The following is a 26,321-nucleotide window of genomic DNA, read 5'->3' on the forward strand; positions in this document are numbered from 1 at the left end:
TATTTTACATAAAAACTATAGAATAGGTCATTAAGTTCCCTAAAATCCATATATAAATTATTTACATTTTAATCTTCTTCTATACAAGCAAACAAAAGTAAAGGAAATGCAAAATCTTTCAAGAGTAAAAATATCTCCCACCAAAGAAAAACTAAAAAAAAATTAATAATCTAGAAAGCTCATGACTAGGAAATACAGAAAATATCCTGATCTTTATTTGAACAACAAAGTGATTTAACTATCTTTATAGCCATCTTTTCAAGTTTGGTCTAAATTCAAACCCAAACAACATAAAGGAAGACTCTCTTTGGCAGAACTGGACTTTAAGGTAAATTTCTATAAAAATCAACTTTTCCTCATAAAGAACTGAAAGTTATGACTGTGCCCATTTGGTATAAGAGCTTTGGGGTTTTCTTTTTTTTCTTCTTCCTAATTTGGGCAAGAAGATGGGAGAGGGGAGAGAGAAAAATGAAGAGGAAGACAGTAACAGAGAGAGACAGACTGAAGGAATATGGTAGGAAAAAAAAAAGGAAAAGTCAGAAAAGGTGGTTGGAGTGTTTTTAAAAAATAAGCACCGAAGACAAATCCCAGAAGAATGAAAGCTAGGCAGGACAGCTATGAAAGTTATATGTTGAATCTATTTGATTCTTAAAAGAAAAATCATAGCTATATGTTTTAGACACCCACTGTTTCATGTACAGGGCACATTATTTTTTCTGCTTTGTAGATGAAATCATTTTCTCTGGTGTTTAAAAAGTGTTCAGAATTTTAAAAAATAAAATTCTAAATCTTAAAGAAGCAATGAAAAAGAATCATTTGGAACTAATTATAAATTTGAAACAATAAAGCCAAGGGGGAAAAAAATAAAATTTCTTCCTTCCTCAAATCCTTACCTTCTATCTTAAAATCAATACTAAGTATTTGTTCCAAGGCAACTTGCCCAGGGTCACACAGTTAGGAAGTATCCAAGACCAGATTTGAAGCCAGGATCTTCTGTCACTGTGTGACTCTCAATCTACTGAGCCACCTGACTATACCTGTAAATATACTTTTAAAAACCCTAACATTAAGCATTTCAATGCAGAACATTATTTTGATTAGGAGGGATACTTATTCCTTCATAAGTATTTATTAAGTGCCTAATGTGCCAGACTCAAAATGCTAAGCATTTAAAAAATATTGTCTCATCTGAACTTTACAGCAATACTGGAAGGGGGATGTTATTGTCATCTCCATTTTACAGTTGAGGAAACTGAGATGCAAAAGCTATATTAGAAAGCTTTTCCCCTTGTGTCAGACCTTGTTTGATGGTGAGTTTTTACCTTGAAGGAAGGGCACAGACAAAACAAAGTTCCCCAAATCACTCTGGTGCTCTGAGACCTCTAATAGCACAATTTATTTTGCCCTAAAGAGTCTTCCTGACTCCCATTTCTTCCCCACTTTGCTGTAGTTTGCAAATCAGCAAACCTCAGTATCATGCATAACACACCCCTAATCATGCAATGGTTCCTCAATGCATAGGAAATACAGCCCAAACTCCTAACATAACATTCAAGGTTCTCAATCTAACTCAGCCTTGCATTTCTAGGCTTATCTCCTACTACTTGCCTACACAAAAATCTTCTGTTGTGGCCAAATAAGCAACATAATATAGCAGAATAAGTGAAACAGACTCCAAATTCTAGGACAGAGAAGCATTCAAATTCTTGCAGACTAAATGGTAAACTTACTTTGACGATAATGTTTAAAGAAATAATACTTGTTTCTTCAATTTATAAATGGTCAAAGGATATGAACAGTTTTCAGAAGAAACCAAAGTTATCAAGTCATATGAAAAAATGCTCTAAATCACTAACAATTTGAGAAATGCAAATTGTATGTGGTATATACTGTGTACACCCTATGACAGAGCAATATCACTATATTTGTATCCCAAAGAGATCAAAGAAAAAAAGAAAAGTAAAAAAATATAGATTTATAGCAGCTTTTTTCAGAGGCAGCAAATAAGTGGAAATTGAGAGGATGCTCATCAATAAGGGAATGGCTAAACAAGATTGTGATGGAATACTACTGTGCTATAAGAAATGATGAAGGAGATGGTTTCAGAAAAAATTGGGAAATGTTACATGAACTGTTACAAAATGAAATCAGCAGAACCAGATCATTGTACATAGAAACAGCAATACTAAATAATAATCAATTATGATAGAATTAGCTATTCTGAGCAATACAATAATCCCAGAAAATTCCAAAGGATTTATGATGAAAAATTATTCAGAAATGAATTCAGAATGAAAAAACATTCAAAGAGAGACTGAAGAACTGAGTGCAGAATGAAGCTTCACACACACACACACTTTATTTTTCTTGTAACATGACTAATATGGAAATGTTTTGCATGACCTCCCATGGATAATGGGTTGAGAGTGACTGCCTTCTCAGTAGTTAGAGGAGGGGTTGGAAGGGACGGAGAGAATTTGGAATTGAAAATTAAAAAATGAATGTTACAGGTAAAAAAGAAAGAAAATAGATTCCTTTAGTGACTGCTACTAAAGTTACTGAATGTGGTTAGGCTACAGACTAAACAATGAATCATCTAAACACAGTAGAATCATTATTACACATGAGAACACTGTTCACTGGCAGCTGCTCTCTGATCTTTGGAGAAATTTTTCTCCCTCCTTCCTTCCCCCAGCTAATACAAAAGAGATGTATATGAAATGATATCTCCTTTATACTGGCCATAGTAGCTAGGTTTTTCTCAGGGGGAAAAATTATTAGATATTTTTAAATGAAAGTTTAATGTAAAAAAAAAACCCAAATGGCTTATTAAATAGCTCTAGAAAAATTTACAGTAACATTATTCTCTATTACTATAGCCAACACAAGCTTTTCTTTTAAAATATAGTATTTTCTTTCTTATCATATGATGCTAAAAAGCAAGCAACACATGATTGTCTTTTCCTATCTTGGGACCTTCAAGCAAAAATGATATTTTTCCCCACAAAGAAATAGATGAATAGAGGATATATGTAAAAGAAACTTGCTTCTTGAATGAATGGATGAATATAAAAAAAGGATTAGATACTTACGTTATTTTGATCCCATACTCTTTATATGTGTTCATACCATAGAAAAATTTGGTCAAAACTTTAAAGATGTATTGAATCAATAGCTCTTACTGAATAAGACAGCCTATTACATAAAAATGATAAAACTTTTTTAAATGTGTATTTCAGAAATCAATGATTTCTTACAGTTCCTATATTAAGCTGGGTGAAATATTTCTCCCCTAAATAAAGTATATTCTGAAAGAATTTTTAGTTTAAATAAGGAAATGGCTCACACCACAGAGTTCAGACAAGAAGCATTTGGTCAAGCAAAAGAGAAGAACAAATCAAATCCCTTCAGCTTACTGAAAAGTAGGTTGAGAAAAGCTCTGCCGTACTCGAAAAAGCAACTCGAGTCTGGTCATCTTTCCCAACGCAACAGCACATTAACTTGATCCTGGTTTCCCACACACTTCTAGCTGCTGTCTTGAGACCATTCAATAGTTGGTTTGAATCATTAGTATCAAGGTGATCTGTACCAGAAGTAGAATAAGGAGATATTTTCCCCCCCAGTGGATCAAAGACAACAATAACGGTAACCACAGTGGAGGCAATGATAATCCAACTGCAAAACAGAGAGGAGAAAAGCTTGGTGACTAAATCTTACATTCAAGTTTGGTGACCAGAAATCTTACATTCAAATAAAATAATCTATAGTTTTTACTCCCAGGAAGGATAATACTTCAAACTTTATACAAATGGTGACTTCAACTATAAGGATTGTTCTTTCATAAGGTAAGTTTTCTAGAAACTGAGTTGAAGCAAAATAGTCATTTCATGGAAAAAACCAGTACTGAATTAACCAAAACCAAACTTGAAACAAGAGCTAACATAAGTAAAAGCAAACAAAAAATTTTAGAGAGCAAAGAAATCAAGTGTTCTCTAATGAAGAGAGCAAAGGATTAAGCATGAACAGAATCTTTGGATTGCTTTCAGTTTTAGTTCCACCAATGACTCTATGTCCTGAATTAAGTTACTTTACAAAGAAACAAAGGCCAAGAAGAGTAAGGTTGAGAAGCTAACCTAGAGAAGCTAACCTAACATCTCATAAGATATCTTGAAAATGCAGACACTCCTATCATTTATTTTCATTATTTCAGAAGAAGATATAGTACAAAATGATTCTGCTACTAACTAGCTTTGGTATGGTGGACATTTTTTGTAACTTTTTTTTCCCCCTAGGGAGGTAGCAAAGAGAAACTGAATCTTCTTATTGGGCTCAACCAGCTGATGCTAATACTGATCAGCATGGAAACTTTAATCTGCTCCATTTTTTCTTTATCTGGGCTGATTTTCCCTTTAGACAGCCTGGAAACCCTCCACACCTAGGGTTGTCTCTCCATATTGGCGTAGGACTTAGTGAAGACACTTGACTGTCTTTTGTCTACCTGCATCTCAGAATTTCCCAACTCAAGCAAGTCCACCAGCCTCAGCCTCCCCAAGTAGCAGTAATATCCATGCCCAGTACATTTTTTAAAACCTGTATAACAATAAGGGCATTAAACCACTTGATTTTTGAGATCACTTTTATCATATGTTAATGATGATATACCCTAATGCCATTTCCAAGCCATTATACTTAATTACAATTTTTGCCTTTCATTTCTGCCCTTGTATCTGCTCTTATAATCATCTAATTTGTTTTTCCCACTTAATGAGAGAAAAAAGGGCATACAAATCAGGGCATAAGGGGCACAGAGCAGTGAAAATAAACAAACAGGAGGACAAAAATATATCAATAAATATAAAAAGGCCCATATATAATACATAATATAAAACTGAACATGTGAACCTTTTAGAACCAACCTAATTCTTTGTGAACTTTATAATTTACTAAAGAAGGTTCTATTTCTATCTGTGATATAAGAATGCCTAAGAAATGAATGCCAATATTAACCAGAAAGGCTCCTTTACCCAAGTTTCTAATACATTTTTTTCTAGCAAGAAACAAAAATAGATGATCAAGGACCTCACCTGACAATGACTGTTGCAATTATGGCATTCACAACTGTCTTATCACAGTGAACACCACTGTCTGCTATCCAAGCTACTCCCAGAGAAGCCCAGACCATCTCTGGCAAAAACAGTGCTAGACGGATATAAATCAGCTTGGGCATAAACTTTCGAGGTCCAGGATTACAAATAGTTCCTGAAATAGAGAGAATGTGATAATTAATGAGATAATTAACTCCAAAAAAATCCTGAAAATAGTTTTATACAAATGTAAACATATACATACCAGCACATACAACAATTAATTTAGAAAAAGATAACACTTGACTATATTTGCGCCAGTAACTGATAACCTAACGATAAGGATAAATGAATAAGTGAGGTATAGTATACAGTTGCAAAAAGAATCCTTAGAAGCTAGAGACATCCAGTCTCTGATTCACTTAGACTACTTGCTCTATATTTTTTAAAAGTGCTTCTATGTCAAAACCATCAGGAAAGAGAAATCACTTGCAGTCATATAGTCCTCAATATCAACAAGCATGTGTGACCCTCATCTTTGTGAAATTTAAAATGGTTGAGGTCTTAAACTGTAGTGAGTTAAAATGGTGGAAGATATAAATTGTGATAGATATAAGAGAGGGTGAGTAAATTTGACCGCAGAAATATGTTTCACTACAGTGTCTTGGTTTTTAAATCAAATATAAGGTGGTCGCCAGGGAAATATTCCCAATTATTCAAATACCCAAGTCAATTGGGTTTTATAGAGATTTTAATTAACAATACAATGAGTAATCAAAGAAAGAGAGAGAGAGAGAGAGTAAGAAAGGAACAAGTATGAAGGGCCTCAAGCCAATATGGCCTAGACCTGAGTCTTAAGAGAGAAATCAGGCAATTTTTTAACACTCACCACAAGGTCTGACTAAACAAGGATTCTAGTGACATCAGGCCAGCTCCATCTCAGCTGACTTCACCAGAGAGCATTCCAGCCAGAGACTGTTCCAAAAGACCTCTCTCAAGAGATTCTTCCCAAGCGGTCCTCATCAGAGATCCTCCAAAAGGCTTTCTCCAAAAGGAATATATATATATATCCTCAAGAGATTCTACTTTTTCTTATATAGGGGTTTTTCTCCCATGTCATCTCCCCTAAGTCCCTACATCTACCAATCACTGTAGACGCTTTCCAAAGGACTACCCATCTGAATTCCTGCTAAGTCGACCAATCTCCTCAGTAAGTCTGAACCAGTGAAAACACAGCTGAGTCAACTAATCTCATTAAGATAAAACTTGCCCGACCCTTTTAGGTACCTAGCATCTCATTGTATCAATTCTAAAAACAGGCCTGGCTCAAAGAACTCATTGCCCCACCATAAGCATGGATCCAAGTACTTTCTTTGTTTAGCAAGGAGTTTTCTGCCCTAAAGCAGTCTTAAGTACTGTTGGAATAGAGGTCCTCACATTTCTGATCCTGGCGAGTTCTCACATCAAAATGGGGAATGTTTCTCAGTAGGGAATTTGTTCCAATTAAGAATTCCCTGATGGGAAAATTTTTAACATTCACAAGTCTGAGAGATTTCAAGATTTACATCTTCCAGCCAGTTTCTAAGACTGATCAACATTTTACTAATAAGTCTTACTTGCCCTCTTTTTGCAAAACAAATAAATTATTAATTACATCAGTGGTCTAAAGAACTTTGTACATACCAGCACAAATAATTTGGGAAACTTACTGCTAACTATAATACTCATTCATTAGTCACCTACACACATGGTGCTGAACAAAGATGCAGAAAACCATTTAACTCTTCTTACTGGTTCACTACAATTTCAAGTTACATTAGCTCAATTGGGCCCTTACTGCTGCTAGGCAATCATACTATCCCATTTTCCACAGCATCTCTTTCAAACCTTTTCATCCCTCCTGAAGCCTCTCGTGCCTCCCTTGCCCTCCACTCTCTCAGCAGAGAACCTGGCATCATGTTTTACAGAAAAATTCTGAGTTCATTCACTCCATTTTCTCCCTTCTTCCCCAACCTTGTATCATATGATGAAATAGCCTTATTCCTTAGCAAGGCTAGCCCCTCTACTTGTTCAAATGATCATTTTATCCCATCTCCTCTCCACAAGATCACCACCCCATCCCCATTGTTTAACTTATTTTCAGTCTCAAGTTAAGTTGATCAAATAAAATGCTGATAGGAACATGGAGAAACAGGCCCAAAGTCATACTGCTAAGAGCAGCTGGGAATTGTTTTAGAAAACAAGATGGAAATATACATTCCAAATGATAAAGCTATTCATGCTCATTCACCTAGGGAACCTATTGCTAGGATTAGGCCCTAAGAGCATTATTGAGAGGGTAAAACACTGTGTGTATATGTATGTATGTATGAAAATATTAATGGAAGCTTTGTCTGTAATGACTAACTGGAAATAAACAAATGCAATGATTGAAAGAAATGGCTGAATAAATTGTAATATTTAAATGTAATGGATTATATTGTTATTAAAAAGGACAAATATTGGAAATATAAAGAAAAAAGGGAAATGTGAAAAGATGAAAAGAGAATATGAACAGTACATACTATGATTACATAAAAAAATAGCCACAAGATCAAGAGAAAAAATATAAAAGTAAAACAAATTCAAAGGGAACTCAAAAGCAGAGTATGTTTAGATTAGCACACAAATATAATTTATATATATATAATTTTAAATAAATTGTAAACAATGCTGAGTTTGTGGTTTTGCACATCATCTTTAATGTGTTTTTTTGTTGGCAGTGGTTACTAAGTACATAATTTTAAAAACTGGAAAAAAAGGAATGAATGAAAAATAAAACATTTATTAAGGAACTTCAGTCTTTTCCTGTCTTCTGGGTCATTTCCTTTTGCCTACAAATATACTCAGGTCTCTCCTATCTTGGGTGGGGGAGACCCTTACATGATCATCCATCTCCACTTACTATCATCCTACCTCTTTTGCCCTTTATAGCTAAACTTGAAATGGATATCTATAATAGATGCTTCCACTTTCTCTCCTCTCACTCTTAACCCTTTATAGACTTCCAACTTCATCATTCCACAGAAACTGCTCTCTCCAGTTACTAATGATCTCTTAGTTGCCAAATCCAAAGGTCTTTTCATAATCCTCATTCTTGACCTCTTGATGCAGTCTTTAACACTACTGATTGTTCTTTCCTCCTTCATACTCTCTTCTTTCTAAGATTTTGGGACATCATTCTCTCCTCATTTTCCTCCTATATGACCACTCCTCTCTATCTCCTTTATTGCATTCCCTTCCAAATATATCCTCTAAATGTAGGTGTCCTTTGGGTTCTTTTCTTCTCCCTTTGCTTGGTGATCAATGGCTTCCATGGATTTAATTACCATTTCTATGCTGATGTTTCTCAAATCTTTCCTGCCCCAATCTCTGCTGACCTCTATATCTTGCATCTCCAACTGCATTTCAGACATCTCAAACTGGATATCTAGTAGACAGCTAAAAATCAATATGCCCAAAACAACTCATTATCTCATTATCCTCCTAAACTCCCTGCTCTCTCCTACCTTACCTATTACTGCAGGGAGCAACTTCATCTTCCCAGTACCTCAGGCTCACATCCTAGGAGTCATTCTGGATTCCTCACTGTATTTCTCAAACCCCCTCATCCCTCAGTCTATCTACTGCCAAAACCTAATGGTTTCACCTTTGCATATCTCTTGAATATGCCCCTTTCTCTCCTTTGACACTGATATCTCTCTACTGCAGCCCTCATCAATTTATGCCTTGATTATGGCAATAGCCAGCTGGTGTGTCTACCCACCTCAAGTTTCTCCCCATCCAATCCATCCTTCATTCAGTCACTAATTTTCCTCAAACTCTAATCAAGTCACCCCCTACTCAATGAACTCCAATATCTTCCTTTTACCTCCAGGATCAAATACAAAATGCTGTTTGGCTCTCAAAGACCCCTCTTACCATTTCAGTCTTATATTTTACTCCCCCACACTCAGTCACATGCCTACCTTCCTGTTACACAAGACACAAGCATTCTCTCCTCCCTTCTCCAACCTCTCTTAATTCTCGCACCTTCCCTCTGTTAATTATTTCCTATTTACCATATATATAGCTTGCTAAATATCCTATAGTATTTGTTTGCATTTGTCTCTGTTAGATTGTAAACTCCTTGGGGCATTATTTTTTAAATGTTATTTATTTGTTTTTCAGTTATATGTAGAAACAACTTTTGATAATTGTTTTCTGACACTTTAGGATTCAGATTTTCTTCCTCTTCCCCAAGGCAGTTAATGGTTTGATATAGGTTATGCCAATGTTTTCATGCAATACATATTTCGATATTGCTCATACAATGACAGAAGACACACACAATAAACTCATGAAGAAAAGTGGAAGATTTAACCATGGAAAAACACTCTAAAATCAATTAATTAATTAAAAAAAAAGAAAGTGGAAGATAGCATGCTTTAAAAATCTGTAATCAGACTCCAACAATTCCTTCTTTGGCTGTGGATAGCATCATAAGTCCCTTGTGGATATCTTGGGAACTTGCTTTGCTGATAATCATTTAGTCCTTTCAACATTTATTATTTTCCTGGTCATGTTAGCCAATCTGATAGATGTGAGATGATATCTCAAAATTGCTTTATTTTGCATTTCTCTCAAATATTCTCAAATAGTGATTTGAAGCATTTTTTCATATGCTTATAGTTTTATTTTCTTCTGAAAATTGCTTGTTCATATCCTTTTACCAGTTTTCAACTGGGCAATGCTTTGTATTATTATAAATTTGACTCAGTTCTCTAAATATTTGAGAAATTAGGCCTTTGTCAGAGATGCTATAAAATTCACTCCCCCCCATTTGTTGTTTTCCTTTCTAATCTTGGTTTCATTGGTTTTGTTTGTACAGAAACCTTTAAATTTAATATGAACAAAATTATCCATTTATTTCTTATAATGTTCTCTATGTCTTGTTTGGTCATGAGTCTGACAGGTAAACTTTTCCATGTTCCCATAATTTTTTTATGATGTCATCTTTTATTTCTAGATCAAATATCCATTTTGACTTTATCCTGGTGTATGATGTGAGATGCTGCTATATTATTTTCCAGCCCTCCCAGCAGTTTTTGTCAAATAGTGAGTTCTTCCACCAAAAAACTTAGGTCATTGGATCTATCAAATACTAAGTTGCTATGGACAATAACTACTGTCTGTTGATTACCTAACTATTCCATTGATCCACTACTATATGTTTAGTCATTACAACACTGTTTTAATGATTACTCCTTTATAGTATAGTTTGAGATTTGGTATGGCTAGATCTCCTGCCTTCATTTTTTTTCATTGATTCCCTTGATATTCTTGGTCTTTTGTTCTTCCAGATGAATTTTGTAATTATTTTTTCTAGCTCTATGAAATAATTTTTGGATAGTTTGATTGATATCACCCTGATTAGATAAATTAATTGAGGTAGGATTTTTATTATATTGGCTTAGCCTATCCATGAGCAATTAATATTTTTCCAATTGTTTAGGTTTGACTTTATTTGTGTGAAGAGTGCTTTGTAATTGTGTTTATATTATTGCTGGGTTTGTTTTGGTAGTTATACCCAAGTATTTTATATTGTCTAGAGTTATTTTAAATGGAATTTCTTTAACTCTTGCTATTGAACTTTGTTGATAGTAAATAGAAATGCTGATGATTTATGTGGGTTTATTTTATATCTGCAGCTTTACCAAAGTTGTTAATTATTCTTATTTTTTAAGTTGATTCTCTAAGATCCTATAGGTATACCATTATAATGTCTACAAAGAGCAGTAACTTTGTTTCCTTATTGCCTGTTCTAATTCCTCCAATTTCCTTTTCTTACTGCTATAGGGAAACACTGTCTTCTGCTTTTTTCTTTTGCATTCCCCAGCACCTGGCATAGTGCCTGGTAGATAGTAGGTACTTAATAAATGTTGACTGATTAATCATCCAAATGAAATAAATGTGGCAAATAATTTAAGTTTAAAGGGAACAAAAACAGTTTAGATAAAATATGAAGTTATTTTAAAGAACTGAAAATAATTTCCTAATAATGACAGTTTTTTTCAAAAGTTAGTTCACTTGCAGGTAGAGCCAAAACAATAGAAAAAGGGCAAGAATTTACTGATCTCTCCCAAAACTACTCTCCAAGTAACTTTGATATAATGCCTCAAAACAAATTCTGGAGCAGCAAAACCCACAAAAGGATGGGTGAAACAATTTTTTAGCCCAAGCCAACTTAGAAGATTGGTATACAAGTTTTGTACACTCATTCCAAGGCAGGCTTCATCTCCACAAACCAGCAAAGACCTTGGGGGCAACCGAATCAATGGCTATAGATTCTGAAGCTCTTGGCTCACAGACAATAAGGGGATGTGACAACCAGTTAGAAGGTCCCTTTGTTATAGGGGTCCCTTTGCTGGCTTTGAATACATGACTCTGATGCATCGTACATAGGCAGAACTAGGTCCTAGTCCTGGGTTGTGTTCCCAGGGCTAGAGGTCCCTGTCTCAGTTCCGGGATGGAAAAGAGTGCTTGTGGTCATTCATAGTCCAAAAGCACAGGCAGGTCAGAAAAAAATTAAACCCACCTTTCCTTAGATTATACCACCAGGGAAGAATTGAAAACTTATAGATCACATGACAGTACATATATAATCTATATTATATTATCTGTGGCTTAGGGAAGGGGAAGGAAAGAACAGACAAAAAATGTCAGAAAACAATTATTAAAAACTATCTACATGTAATTATCTTCCCCATGCAAAAAAAAAATTAACATCTAGTTCTTTTTAAAATTTTGAATCCCAAATTCTTTTTCTCTCTCCCTCTTCTTGGAGTATACGAAACACACATACACATATACTCAATAACACTATACCACAATGTTAAAAAAAAGAGAAAAAATTCTAGGTAAGTTTATAATAAAGTTAGGGATTTGAGGAGGGGTTATCATCACAGAAAGCAAAGCCTCTATCATTAAACATCCCTTAGTATAAGAGACAGCAGGTTGTATGAACCAATGGTTTGACTCAATATAGCATTTCTAATGTGATATCATAATTAAGTAAGAGTAAAAAATACTAAAAGTCAACTAACTGAAACACTGAAGGATGTTTATAAACCTAAATTTGACTGAGGAGTCCCTCTTGGGTGTGGTTAAACAAAACTTAAATGCTTTAGGGTTAACAGTCCACTAAACGATCTGGCCTCAACCGATCCTTACAGACATTTCTCATTGCTATCCCTAACATTCTTTACTTTCCATGGCCTACTAATATTTCCCAGTCTGGATATTCCATCACTTGCTTTTGTGGTTTTGCAAAGAATGTTCCTCAAGTTTTTAGTGTACTTCCTACTCACCTCCACCTATTACTCATCCTTCAAGGCTAAGCTCTGGTACCACTTTCTATTTTCAAGTTAGTTTTTACTTACTTATCCATTTACATGCTGTATCTTAGTGTTACATTAAGGACATGGTCTTCAATGTGTGTTGAATGACTCAAAATGCCTTCCATTAGGTGTCTATTTTGCTTGCTATTATGTGTTCACAAGAGTAAAAATTTTTGTCCAAGTGATCTCTCTCATATTGATGCATGTATATATTTAATAGTCAGACTCACTAGATGCTGCTATATGGATATTTATCTTGCCAACCACTAGGGAGAAGCAAAGGGTAACATTGTTTCTTGAAGTAGCTGACTGGCATTTTAAGGAAATACAATAATAAAATCAATATAGCACAATGGATTTAAAAGGACAATACTGCTACTTTTTGTTATTTTTCAGTCATTTTCAGTGGTATCTGACTCTTCATGACCCTATTGTGAGTTTTCTTGGCAAAGATACTGAAGTGTTTTGCCATTTCCTTTTCTAGCTCATTTTATAGATAAGGAAACTGAAGCAGTTAGCCCAGGGTCACACAGCTAATAAGCAAACATGAAAACATGAGAAATAGGTTTTTGCTGATTAAAGTTGAGGGTGAATTTCTCTTTTCAAAGAGTCATAAGCAATGGGAAAATTTTAAAATCAATTTCATTTCCATACTTATGATAAGAAAGAATCACTTATGTGCTAGCATGGTACAAGGCTCTGAGGGGGCAAATTCAAAGAATGAAATCATTTCTGCTCTCAAGGTACTTATATTCTAATGGGGATACAAGTATACATCCAAGTATATGGGGATATGGATAAGGGAAGGGAATTGAACTTGTGATTTCACTGATACCAATGAGGAAACTACACTTGCCAATGAAGGTTACCACCTCTGCTATATCTTATGGTTTAAGAGTTACTGCGACCAGTGAAAGGACAAGTTACTTGTTTAGGGTCACATTGACAATAGGTATCTTTAAGGCTTTTAAGGTGGGCTCTCTATCAACTATACCACATTGCTTCTGTATATAAGCACACAGAGAAGAAATAAAATAATAAGTTCTAATAAATGCAAAGTAGATCGAGAAGAAAGACACTAGCATATAGGGGAGAACTGGAGTAGGTCAGAAAAGGCTTTGTGTAAAGGTGGGACATGAGATCTGAAGGGAGAGGAATTCTGGGAAGTCATAGGGAATAAGGGGGTATATTCTGGGTATGGGGGATATCCAGTGCAAAAGCACAGAACTGAGAGAAGTGCCAACAATAAAGAGGCCAGTTTGATGGGATCACAAGAGTATAGGAAAATGTCCCATAGAGAGATATTTTTCACCTGCCCCTCTGCCAGCAACCTAATGGGAGTGCTTCCTACCCTGTCTGGGGTAAAGGGGAATAGGGTATGGGATGAGGGGGCATGGCATGCAGTCAGGGAGTGGGGGAGGTGTGGGGCACCGCAAAATGCCATCACTGATCTAGGGGATATCTGTTTCTATAACAGCCATGAGTGCTCCAAATCTCAAGTACCCCACAATAACTAAACCTATGGCTGGAACCAATTATCCCTTTTCCCTCTTCACCACGAATGGCCAATATTGTAGGCAGGTTTCTTTGCTTAGAGATGGAAGCTGTTTTAACACTGGCCTTGTAAAATCACAATGTATCAAATGTAATATGCCAAATATGAAAATTGTGTATAAAAATTCCATATTCCCACATTGGCCATATCAAATGAAAAGAGGTTAACATTCCAAATGTTAACTTATCTACTCCCCTTATATTAAAAATAAAAACCACACAGGAAATAGAGAAATCCAAATAGAATCAACATAAACCTAACATAAATTATAAATAAAAACTAATTGTGGGACAGCATAGATAACAAATGGTCTCTGTATAATTTTAGAATAAAGCAGACAAAAATTGGAAGGTTGATTAATTCTCTCTTCCTTCTCTGGCTTTGGTTTCATCTCTTTGGGTGTCTAATGTCCATAATATCAAGTTGCCTCTCAGGAATTACATTATTAGTGTGCTGTCTTTGCATGATTCTTCATTTAAAACATCAAGTTCAGCAATGGCTTCATCAAAAGCTGTCTTTGCAAGGGAGCAGGCTTTCTCTAGGGGGTTCAGGATCTCATAAAAGTACACAAAGAAGTTCAAGACCAGACCCAATCTTATAGGATGATTTGATTGCATCTCTTTTTTTGCTGATTTCAAATGCTTCTTGATGTGCTTGTTGTCATTGAGTCACTATTCCTTTCTTGTCATCACCAGCAGTAACCTTAGCCAATATAATGGTAGTGATGTCCTTTCATTTTCAAATAGAAAACTTTTTGCTTGTGAAGCAGTGAGAATCAAGAACTTTTTCAATAAATACAGCACATCATTGCAGATATATCTTAGATCTGTCTCAAAAGTCTCTCTGTATTTTTTGGTCATCTGCTATTTTTTTCCTCAGTGCATTCTGTCTTTTACTCAATACTTGAAACTCCCCTCCCAGATGGCTGTTGGGCCCCTACAACATTTCTATAAGCAGCAGAGAGAAGATTCCTCTATTCATTGGATAATTCAGTTTCTTGCTCAGTTACAGATTTCATGCAGGATGCCATGACATCATATCTCTAGCCTGCTCAGGCAATTTGGCCTTTTAACAAGCTCATTTTTTATCCGTGACTTTCTCTGTGCCTAGAGTGAGTGGCGGTGGCAGGCAAGTCTTCCGAGTTGTCTGACTAGTCTTCAGTGTCCTCTACCAGCTCTTCATTCTTATCATACCTTCTTGTCAATGTTGCCTAAGGTTTTGTCCTAGGTACTCTTCTCTTCTGTCTATATTCTCTCACAGTGACTTCATTACCTTCTATGAGTTTACTTATCATCACATCAATGATTCATAGATAGGCAGCTGCAGTTCACTCCAAGCTTCAGTCCTATGTCATTAGTTGCCTATTGGACATTTCAAACTAGAGAGTCATGGAGACATTTCAAACTCAACAAGATCCAAACTGAAATCATTATCTTCTGTCTCCAAACAAACCATCCCCATCATCTGAATTTCTTAATTTCTATCAAAGGTACCAACATGCTTCTAGTCTCTAAGGTTCATAACCTCATAACTTCTCAGTCTCAGAACCTTAGGATTATCCTTGAAATCTTTCTCCCTCAACCCACAGAGACAATTGGTTGCCATATTTTGCTATTTTTACCTTCACAACATCTCTTGTATTTACTTCACACAGTCACAACTTTAGCCTAGACTATTGTGACAACCTCCTGATTGGTCTTTCTATCTTTAAGTTTCTCTCCACTTCAGTCTATCCTCCACATTAGCCATTAAAGTGATTTTTTTCATTGTTAGAAGATATGATCATGCCACTTCTCTACTCAATAAACTCCTCTGCCTCTTCAATAAAATAGAGACGCCTTTATTTAGCTTTTAAAGTCCTTGACAACATAGCCCCAACCTGTTTTTCCACATTCATTATATATTATTGTCCCTCCCCATAATCCATGTTCCAGACAAATTGGTCTTCTCTCTTGTTCCTCACATAATGAGACTTTATAGCCTGTTCTCCATTCCTTTAAACTAGCCATACTCTTATGTCTAAAGTACACTTCCCACATATAAAAAACTATTTGCTACATGAAACCCTTGCTTATTCCAACTGCCACTGCCTTCTCTCCCTAATTTGTATTTACTTTATATTGTATGTGTATGTGTGTGTGTGTGTGTGTTTCTGCCATTAAAATGTAAGGTTCTTAAGAAAAATGATTATTATTATTATTTGTATGCTCAGGGCCAACCATAATGCCTAGCCTACAGCTGGCACTTAACAATGCTTACAGATTGTATTAATATTTATCAGCATAGGATTAAGAATAAATGCCTGAGTAAAAATACAAAACAGAAAAGCATCATCAAAATTCTTTTCTATTTGGAGGGGTAAGGCTCCATAATGAAATATAAAAAATGAAGTGTTAAGTGTTGTTTTTTTTCCTTATCTCAACTTTGGATTTTCCCAAATAAATCTTTTAGGCAGCAAGACAGAATAATGTCTGAGTTTCCTTCTATTCCAAAAACATAAACCAGGCTGTGCCTTTTCTAAGAACAAGATAGATCCAATTTTTTTAAAAGTGGTCAAATACAGAGATACTTTTGTTAAATTAGAATTTTAAACATGAAACCCCTGGTAAAAGGTGATAAGGACCTACTTACTCCCAAAAGTATTTGCTACAAGATAAAAGTTTATTTTTTAAATTCATGCCTACAAACTTATCTTGGATATCTGTTTTAGAGAAATCAAGTAACAAGTCACTATATTAAAGACTGTCTTTTGATCCAAATGACTCAGTTAATTCCTAGCATACATAATTTAATCACAAGCCTTATGAAATTAACAGGACAGTAAATTATATGCATGGAAGATACAATGATCCTAAAATTTTCTGTAAAGTATATTCAAAGTTAATTCCACTTCATGACTAAAATTATCTTAGGTATATTAAAACAAATGATAGTAATAGTTAAAGTTGGGGGGGAATGAGTACTTGAATTTTCAGTTACGATGGTGAGATGAAAAGTCCTAAGGAGATCTTACCTCTCCCATAAATACTACAGTAAAATTCTAAAAATGTATCAGAAGAATTATTTTTTTAATTGAAGAAAAATTGCAATAAGTTCCTTCATCTGGTAAAGGACTGCACAAAAAGAATGCAAAAAACTTGAAGCCATGAGCAGAATTGTCTGCTCATAAAACAAGCCCCAAGTACTCAGGTAGCACAGACCAGAGTCACAGTAGGAGAAAAGTCTGGCACATCTAAGCAGCCAGAGCCAGACTCCCTGTGATAAATCTGGGCAGTGGGCGGTGACCCTCATTTTCTGAAATCTTGCAGTTCTCACACATTAGCACCAGTTAAGCATAAACTATAAAACCTGTAGTTTTAGCATTAGTGAAGCATAAATTACTGAATCTATTTTTAATTAATCAGTGAATCATTCTGTATTGTTGATCACCAGTACTAGTACCTGTTCTGTATTATTAATCACTCATATTGTTCTATATGACAACCAACAAAAGAGCACCTCAGACCCAACCCCTTGAAGTCCCAGGCCCTGGCACCAGCCCACAGTAAGGTGAGGTCTGGAAGTTCATAGCACTGGGCCCTTTTAAGCCTGCACTGCTGTGAAGACCTACTCCCAGGGAAAAATAGCTCACAGTACTGAGTCCTGCAAGCTAGCAGGAGAGAAGACAGAATCAGCAGCTTTCAGAATTCCAAGTCTATAGGCAAAAAAAAGGCTGGGAAAATGAGCAAACAGCCAAAGAAACTCCTTACTCTAGAAAATTTCTATGGAGACAGAGCAAAATACAGAATCAACAGGAGACAATAAAATTCAAGCAAAACTTCAAAGAAAAATGGAAATTGGTCTCAACATGGAAGAACTCAAAAAGGAATTAAAAAAATCAAAGAATACAGGTCAAAGAAAAATGGGGCAGGGGAATGAAAGTAATGCAATATCTGTAACTCTTAAAAATGATTATCATTATCATAGTAGTTAGAAGAAGGATAGAGAGATGGTGTGATAGTAAGCTGTTTAGGATGATATGTAAAAAAAATCTAAGAGTGAAAAAGAGGATTATTATACTGAGAAATGGGAAGACAGAATAGGGTAAACTATATCACATAAAGAGGCATGGCAGGGAAAAATACTATTACAGTATAGGGGAAGATGAGAGTGGTGATGGGTAATACTTAAATTTTGCTCTCATTTGAATTGTCTCAGAGAAGGAAGAACATCCAGATTCATTGGGATATAGAATCCTATCTTACGCTACAGAGAAGTAGAAGGATAAGAAGGGTGGTGGTGGGAAGTAATACAAGGGAGGGAGATGGGGGAGTGATTAAATGCAAAACACTGTTGTAGAGAGAAAAGAGTAAAAGGAGAATAGGCAGGATTAAAAGAGGAAATCAAGGGGGAGGAGAATACACAGATGGTAATCACAACTGTGAATGGAAATGGGATGAATTCACTCCTAAAATAAAAGTGGATAGTAGAGTGGATTAAAAACCAGAATCCTACCACATGTAGTTTACAAGAAACATATCTGAGGCAGGCAGACACACACAGAATAAAGTTAAGAGGCTGGAGCAGAATCTATTGGGCTTCAACTGAGACAAAAAAAGCATAAGTAGCAATCATGATCTAGCTAAAGCAAAAACTGATCTGATTAAAAGGTATAAGGAACATAATTACATCTTGATAAAAGGAAGTACAGATAATGAAGAAATATTTAACGTATATGCACAGAATGGTATAGCATTCAGATTGTTAAAGGAGAAATTAAAGGACCATAAGGAGGCAATAGACAGTAAAACTATACTAGTGGGGGACTTCAACCTTCCCCTATCAGAGCTGGATAAATCTAACCAAAAAATAAATAAGAAAGAAATAAAAGAAGTGAATGAAATTTTAGAAAAGTTAGATTTACTAGATATCTGGAGAAAACTGAATTGGGATAAAAAGGAATATAACTTCTTTTCAGCAGCACATGGTATATATACAAAAATTGACCATGTACTAGGGCTATGACAATGAACCTATGACACACATAGCCATTTTTGATGACATGCGGCCACATGTGGTCTCAGCACACCTTGGGGCCCAGGAACCACCCGAGGAGCCATGCACCCATAGCCGTGGTCATGGCCTGGCCCAGGGAGGGAGGGAAAGGTGGCTGCCACGGGGGTGGGGAGCGAGCGGCAGGCAGCACACGCCAGGCGGCTGGGGTACATGGGACTCCTGTGGGGGTGGGGAGGAGGAGCCCATGCACAGAAGGAGAGCATGTGGGCAGGCAGGATGGCAGGTGGCAGCTCTCATGGCACCCCCGGGTCAGCCGGCTGGGGCAGGGCAGGGCTGCCAGAGCTCTGGCCCATGTGCAACAGAGGAGTGCCTGGAACCAATTACCAGACACTTTTAGCACCCTGAAAAATTTAGCAATGGCTTTATTTACAATTTTTCCCTCTAAGTACTTTTGTAAGACCTTAATTCTCAGTGTTAAATAATATCAAAACCAACAAAAGAACCAGACTGAAAGATGAACAAAGAAGTCACTAAGCAGGTAAATTAAATAATTAGGTTCTGATTTATTAAATACAGTTATATATTACAATTATACATTTTTGCTATTTAAACTACAAATATTGCAAAATTATGGTGTTTTTTTCCCTCTCAAAGTGACACACCACCCGAGTTATGCTTGGTTTTTTGGCAAATTTTGACACACCAAGCTCAAAAGGTCACTGTACTAGGGCATAAAAACTTCACAACCAAATGCAAAAAAGCAGAAATAATAAATGCAACTTTTCCAGATCATAATGCAATAAAATTATAACCAATAAGGGATTCATGTAAAGGCAAATTTTCCAAATTAATTGGAAACCAAATAATCTAATTCTTCAAAAAGGGTGGTTCAAAGAACAAATCATAGAAATAATCACTGATTTCATTCAAGAGAATGACAATGAGAAGACAACATATCAAAACTTATGGGATACAGCCAAAGCAGTACTCAGGGGAAATGTTATATCCCTGAATGCTTATATCAATAAAATCAAGAAAAAGCAGATCAATGAATTGGGCATGTAAAAAAACCCAACAAATTAAAAATCCCCAATTAAAAAACTGGAAATCCTATTGGAAAGAGAAATTAATAAAATTGAAAGTAAAAGAACTATTGAACTAATAAATAAGACTAGGAGCTGGTTCTATGAAAAAACACAATAGATAAGACAACTTGTTAATTTGATTTAAAAATAGGAATAAAGAGAATCAAATTACTAGTATCAAAAATGAAAGGGGTGATTTTTATCTCCAATGAAGAGTACATTAAAACAATTATTAGGAGCTATTTTGTCCAATTATATGATAAGAAATCTGATAATGTAGGTAAAATGGATGATATAAACTGCCTACTTTGACAAAAGAAAAATTGGAATACTTAAATAATCCCATCAGGGAAAAAGAAATTGAGCAAGCCATCCATGAACTCCCCAAGGAAAAAACCCCAGGGCCAGATGGATTCACATGTGAATTCTATCAAACATTTAAAGAACAATTTATTCTAATACTATACAAACTATTTGGCAAAATAAGTGAAGAAGTCCTATCAAATTCTTTTTATGACACAAATATGGTGCTGATACCTAAGTCAAGAAGGCCAAAGAATGAGAAAGAAAATTATAGACCTTAATGAATTTTGATGCAAACATCTTCAATAAAATACTAGCAAAGAAACTACAGCAATATATCACAAGGATTATTCACTGTGACCAGGTGGGATTTATACCAGGAATGCCAGGCTGGTTTAATATTAGAAATACCTGAATTCAGACCCTCCTCCTCTATGCTCATTTTCCAGAGTTCTCAACCTATAACACCCCAGAATGTCCAGGGGTGGGTTATTCTGGGAAAAAGTGGAGACTTTCCTGAAATAGGAGGTAAAAAGCCCCCAGATCTTCAATAAATTTGCAAACCCTGATCCACACAAGGAAGACTGCTACCCCACACCTAGAGAGCTGCTAAATTCCACCAGCTCAAGGGCTACTCTATCATCCCTTGGCTGCTCCAGCAACTCCAGGGCTATTCCATCAATCCTTAGGCTACTCACCATCTCCCAAGCTATTCTATCAACTTTTAGACTATTTCACCACCTTCAACCTCTTCTTCAAATAAAATCCTTTTTTAACTTCTGGATTGAACAGGGTTTGAACCTCCAATTCTTGGGGAGGGGCGAAGGGGAAGCCTTTGCTACAAATTTGGTGTGTTCTCCCACAACACATGCAGGAGACACTAGCATAAAACCCAGAGAGCACAAGTCCTGGCAGTCTTACAAAAGGCCTACACCAAGAACAATCTACAGCAGGCATTGGTAAACTAGGAACCAATTGCAAGTAGGCTAGCCCCCTTATTTGGAACACAGTCACACTGATACCTAATGCTGTTTTCACCTCAACAGCAGAGGTGAATAGTTGTAATGGAGACAGGGACTATATGCATGTGGTGCTATCATTTCACTCTAGTGCGAGGCAGTGACTAGGGTATTGACTATTTCAATTTTTTTCTCTCTATTCTTTATTGTCCTACTGCACATTTTACTCTTTTTTGCTACCAGTGCATAGCTATCATGTCAAAATAAGAAGAGAAAAAAACTTTTGTTATAATTTTTTGAGCTCAGAATAAAGATTGAAAATTTTCTGAATGAGAACTTTTTTTTTGGCTTCAAAAGTCCTGCTTCCTAGGCCAAAATATTGATTTGCATCAATTCAATGAGTGACACCTGCTATTCCTGCCCACAACTAAATCTGTTTTCTCCTCATCCTGATAGATGACAAAAGATCAAACCTCACATCAGGGTAACTTTAGTCTGGCCCAGAAATACTCCCCACTTCAGAGAAAAGGAGGTTGACTCCTTGAGCATCTTTTTCACAACTTACTATTTTAAAGTATATCTGTGTTTGATTCCCCTCCTCCACCCCGACTTGTAGTCAGCTTGTATAAGAACATTTCTAGAATAAAAATGATTTTCTGAAAATAAGAAAAATACTTATCAAACCTGTTAGTAACACTGAAATCTGACTATGTTTTCTAACACATGTTAAGTAATATTAAAATTATGTCTTTATTTTCAAGGATGTCATATACATTAATATGAAAGTAAAAAATCTAAGTCTAACATAAAATCCAATGTAAAATGTTAAACAGGACAGGGCCTTGCTCTTTTAGCTGATATCAATGTGTAAATCCTTATGCTTCTGTATCTCCCATAGAGATATTATCAGAATTATCAGAGGGCTGAGAGCATAGTAGCACACCACCAAATATGTAATGATTCATAATTTAAAACATACAAATAAACAGTTTCTTCATCTTTGCAAAAAATTTTTCATCTTTTAAAATTTCACGGACTGCATGTCTAAAAATTGTGACAAGAAATTGAAGAGTATCAATATTTACCTTTCATGCTGACATACACAACTGCTGATATAACACATATTATAACAGCCAGAAGAATAATGAGTACAATCAGATAGCTGTTCAACAAAGCTCCCCCAACACAATTAAGCTTTCCTTTCTGCTTGAGATACAAAATAAGAATTCCAATCCACCTGCAAGGAAAGATCCAAAAATAAAATGAGTTAGTACGAAATAATTTATTTTGGAAAGTGAACCAATAGAGCTCCACTGTATTAAACAGTACATAAATGAAGCAAATGAAAGTCTATAAGCATCATAGTTGTCAGTATTTGTTCAAAACAAACCAAAGGTAACTTAGAGTTTTCACTAAAAACAAGTGAATCACAAACATTGTTCTTAATTCTCTTTTAAAATTAGCTTTACTTTTTAAATTCTTATGTAATTATCCTTATTCTATAAAATACAACTGATTCTAAACAAGCTCCTAACAAAACTAACTTTAATTAGTAAGTACTCACATTAAATACTCCTTCAAGGTTTGTAGGGCATTTTACATTATCTTTGCACTAACACAATCTTTTCTTCTTTAAAAAGATTTTGAAATTTTGACACTTTTTTAGTCATTTTCATTTCAAATACTGATCTCTACAATTGTACTAATTAAAAAGTAACAATGATCAAGGAATTTAGTAATGTAACAGTCTTTATTTAAATCATCTTAGTTTACATAAGACACATATTTCACATATCATTTATCTCCATTTTACAGATGAAGAAAACCAAGGTTCAGAAAGTAATTTGTCCACAGTCAGATGGCTAAAGAGACAAGGCATCACGTGCAAACCTTAAAATTTCTTAGACTTATGAATGTTGGAAATTTCCCCATTGGGAAATCTCATACTGGAAAAAATTTCCTACTGATAGTAAGAACTCTATTGGAATGTGAAACCCCTTGGCATGGGAGGATCCTTCTCCTCCCTACCTAAGACTACTTTAGGACAGAAACCTTTTGCTAAACAATGGAAAGGGCTTTGACCTATGCTTAAGCATAGAACAGGAAGTTCTTTGAGTCATGATTGATTTTAGAATTGATACAATAGAGATACTTGGAATGACAGAACCAGGTCTTGAAACTACAATCTCCACCCTACTCAGAGTAAAAGGATTTAGGAAGGGCTGCAGCAAGGATCAAGATTTAATTATTTGAGAATATGACCTTCAACAGACATGTGCAAAGGGGCAGACCTCTGGGCGGTCCTGGGTTAAACTAGAGCCACCATTGGCACAGGGAAGACATGGACAGTGATTGGTAGATGTGAGAACTGAGGGGAGGGAACTTAAATGGTTTCCTTAAAGATGGGGGGGGGGGTCTGAGGACTGGGAGAGTTCAAGAGGTTTTGCTCTGAGAGGTTGTGCTCTGAGAAGTTTTGCTCTGAAGGAGTCTGAGAGGAGAGAGGTCCTGGAGGGAGAGCTCCTGGAGAGGTCTGAGAGGAGGGCTTGCTCTGAAGAAGGCTGGAGTTGGAGGCCCCTGAGACTGTTTCTCCATTTTGGTCACGTGAGTGATAGGGACTGATCTCTTTTCTTTGCCTCAGCTATCTAAGGGCTTGGGCCTTTTGGCCCAGCCTAAACAGAGGGGGTATTTAAGCCCTATTCCCTTCTCTCCCCTTTCTCTCTCTCTCTCTCTCTCTCTCTCTCTCTCTCTCTCTCTCTCTCTCTCTCTCTCTCTCTCTCTCTCTCTCTCTCTCATACCTTTCTTCCTCCTGTTTGTAATTAAAAATAAAAGGTTGACTGCTGACTTGAGTTTTCATTTAGGAATTACATAGCTGAATTCCTTGGCGACCTTAAATTAACATATATCAGTCTTTTAAAGTGATTTCCTTGTCACACATGATGTGATGAAAAGAATAAAAACTAGTTCATCAGCTTTGCCATTTACTCCTTAGGTGACATTGAGCAAGACACTTCACCTCTATTGGCCTCCATTTCTTCATCCATAAAGTGAAAAGATTGGACTAGATGTTCTTTAATGTCCTTTCAAGCTCACTTTCTAAGAATCTGACTAGGACGCAAACCTAGGCTTTCTGACTCCAAATTGGAGTATCTTTTAGTAAAAAGGTCACAAAGTGGGCATAAAGAGAAAATTCACCTTTGAATAACCAAGAATCCATGAATTTTAAAAAATATAACTGAGAACATTTGCAATCTTTTCTTGGTATTTTACTTTAGCATAATTAGATACATTTTTATTTTCCTATATTTCCATTATTTGAGTATATAGGATGAATCTCCTGGACCAAATGGCTTTTCCATAGCTGTTCAAACATTTCAGCTCACTGTCAGAAACCAAAATAACAATTTATTAAATGTTTTCAAAGGCAAAAAAGTATTCCAAGTCTTTTTTGAGTCTCATATGATTTCAGGCAAAATATATTACTAAGATGAAAAATAATTCAGTAGTAACTTGGTAGCTTAAGTATGGAATGAACTGATTTCAGCATTCACTTTGTGAATACTGGTTTTTATTTACCATATATCTAATACCCAAAAAATTTAAGTGGCGAATTATCTAATGCTCTGATTAAAAGATACAAAATAATTCTAGTTTAACAAGAAAAGGATTCTTTCCCTTATCAGAACATTCAGACAAAATGAAAGAAAATACCTGCTTATATAGTCTACATGTAAACATCAGAAATAAAAAAAAAATACATTATTAGATCTAGAGATTACATAGCAGCAGGAACACTGATTTTGCTAAACTTTGAAACTAATATGGTAAAGCAATGGAAAGAACAGTGGAATGAGGGAGCTTGAGGTAGTAGTTCTGCTAATAACTAGCTGCACCTTGGACAAGTCATTATCACTCTCTGAGCTTCAATTTCCTCATCTATAAAAGGGAGGTTTTCTCTAAAGTCCCTTATAACTTTAGGATTCTGAAATTTTTTGCAACAATTTCTAGCTGAGGAAAGATGGTAATTTCCAAAATAGTGTGAAAAAGGACTCATCTTCCTGTTCCCCAGTGCCTTCAGTCTACTGGATTATGCCTGAGAAGCAACCAGTCTACTTAACAAGTGTCTGAAATAATAGAAACCAGGCACTGCCCTGAGGAAAGAGAAAACAGGAGAAGGGGATAAAATGTTGGATTTGGACTGAGGCTGACCTACGTTCCAATCCCACTTCTAACAATTACTAGTTTTGAAAAGATATGGTGCAGTAGGAATAGCACCAGATTTGCCATCAAAGACTTTCTCTTTGTCGAAAATCCCCTGTCATATCCTGGTTTTGCTACTTGCTACCTGTGGAATCATAAATAAGTCATTTAACCTCTCTGAGTTTCAGTAAATGAGGGGGTTGGACAAGATAATTTCTAAGGTCCCTTCTAGCTATAAATCTATGATCCAGAGCCAAGTTCCTCCTCTGTAATACGAAGATAATAACACCAACAGTACCGATGCCACAGAATTGTAGAGGAGTAAATGTAATTATCCAAGGATTATATAGCATAAAAAAAGGAGGCAAATGACAGTCCTTTCCCTCAAGGAGCTTACACTGTGTATGAGGTACAAAGTTGTTTGCATGTTGTCTTCTCGGGGAGGGATGAAGGGAACCTAAGAAAGGGTACTTAAACAAAATGAGATTTAAGGTAAATCTCGAAGGACTCCAGAAGGCAAGGGTGAGAAGGGTCATATTTCAAGCAATAAGGACAACAAGGGAAATGAACACGGAGTTGAATTGGCTCATAAACTTAAGAGATGAAAAGAATTTGGTCAGCTATTTAGTTCACTCCCTTACTCTTAGGAATGAGGAAACTCACGTCCAAAGAAGTTAGGAACTTATTCAAGGTCACCTAGGGTAGTAAAATGGGAGGAGGCGGAT

At 35.8% G+C, this 26,321-nt stretch overlaps 1 protein-coding gene and 1 pseudogene across 1 annotated transcript in view; both read right to left on the reverse strand.

The window, feature by feature from the left end:
• The window catches only part of DAGLB (diacylglycerol lipase beta), a 42,395-nt gene that overhangs the window by 15,061 nt on the left and 1,013 nt on the right, over window positions 1-26,321 (reverse strand). Inside the window, exons 2-4 of the mRNA XM_001367024.4 lie at window positions 22,485-22,636; window positions 5,085-5,259; window positions 3,417-3,675 (exon numbers count right to left, since the gene is read on the reverse strand). Coding sequence (XP_001367061.2) covers window positions 3,417-3,675; window positions 5,085-5,259; window positions 22,485-22,636 — 586 coding nt within the window. The remainder of the gene's footprint in view (window positions 1-3,416; window positions 3,676-5,084; window positions 5,260-22,484; window positions 22,637-26,321) is intronic.
• On the reverse strand, window positions 8,989-20,224 carry LOC130455407 (14-3-3 protein zeta-like; annotated as a pseudogene).

Source organism: Monodelphis domestica, chromosome 7, assembly GCF_027887165.1.
Source record: "Monodelphis domestica isolate mMonDom1 chromosome 7, mMonDom1.pri, whole genome shotgun sequence".
Taxonomy (NCBI): Eukaryota; Metazoa; Chordata; class Mammalia; order Didelphimorphia; family Didelphidae; genus Monodelphis; species Monodelphis domestica.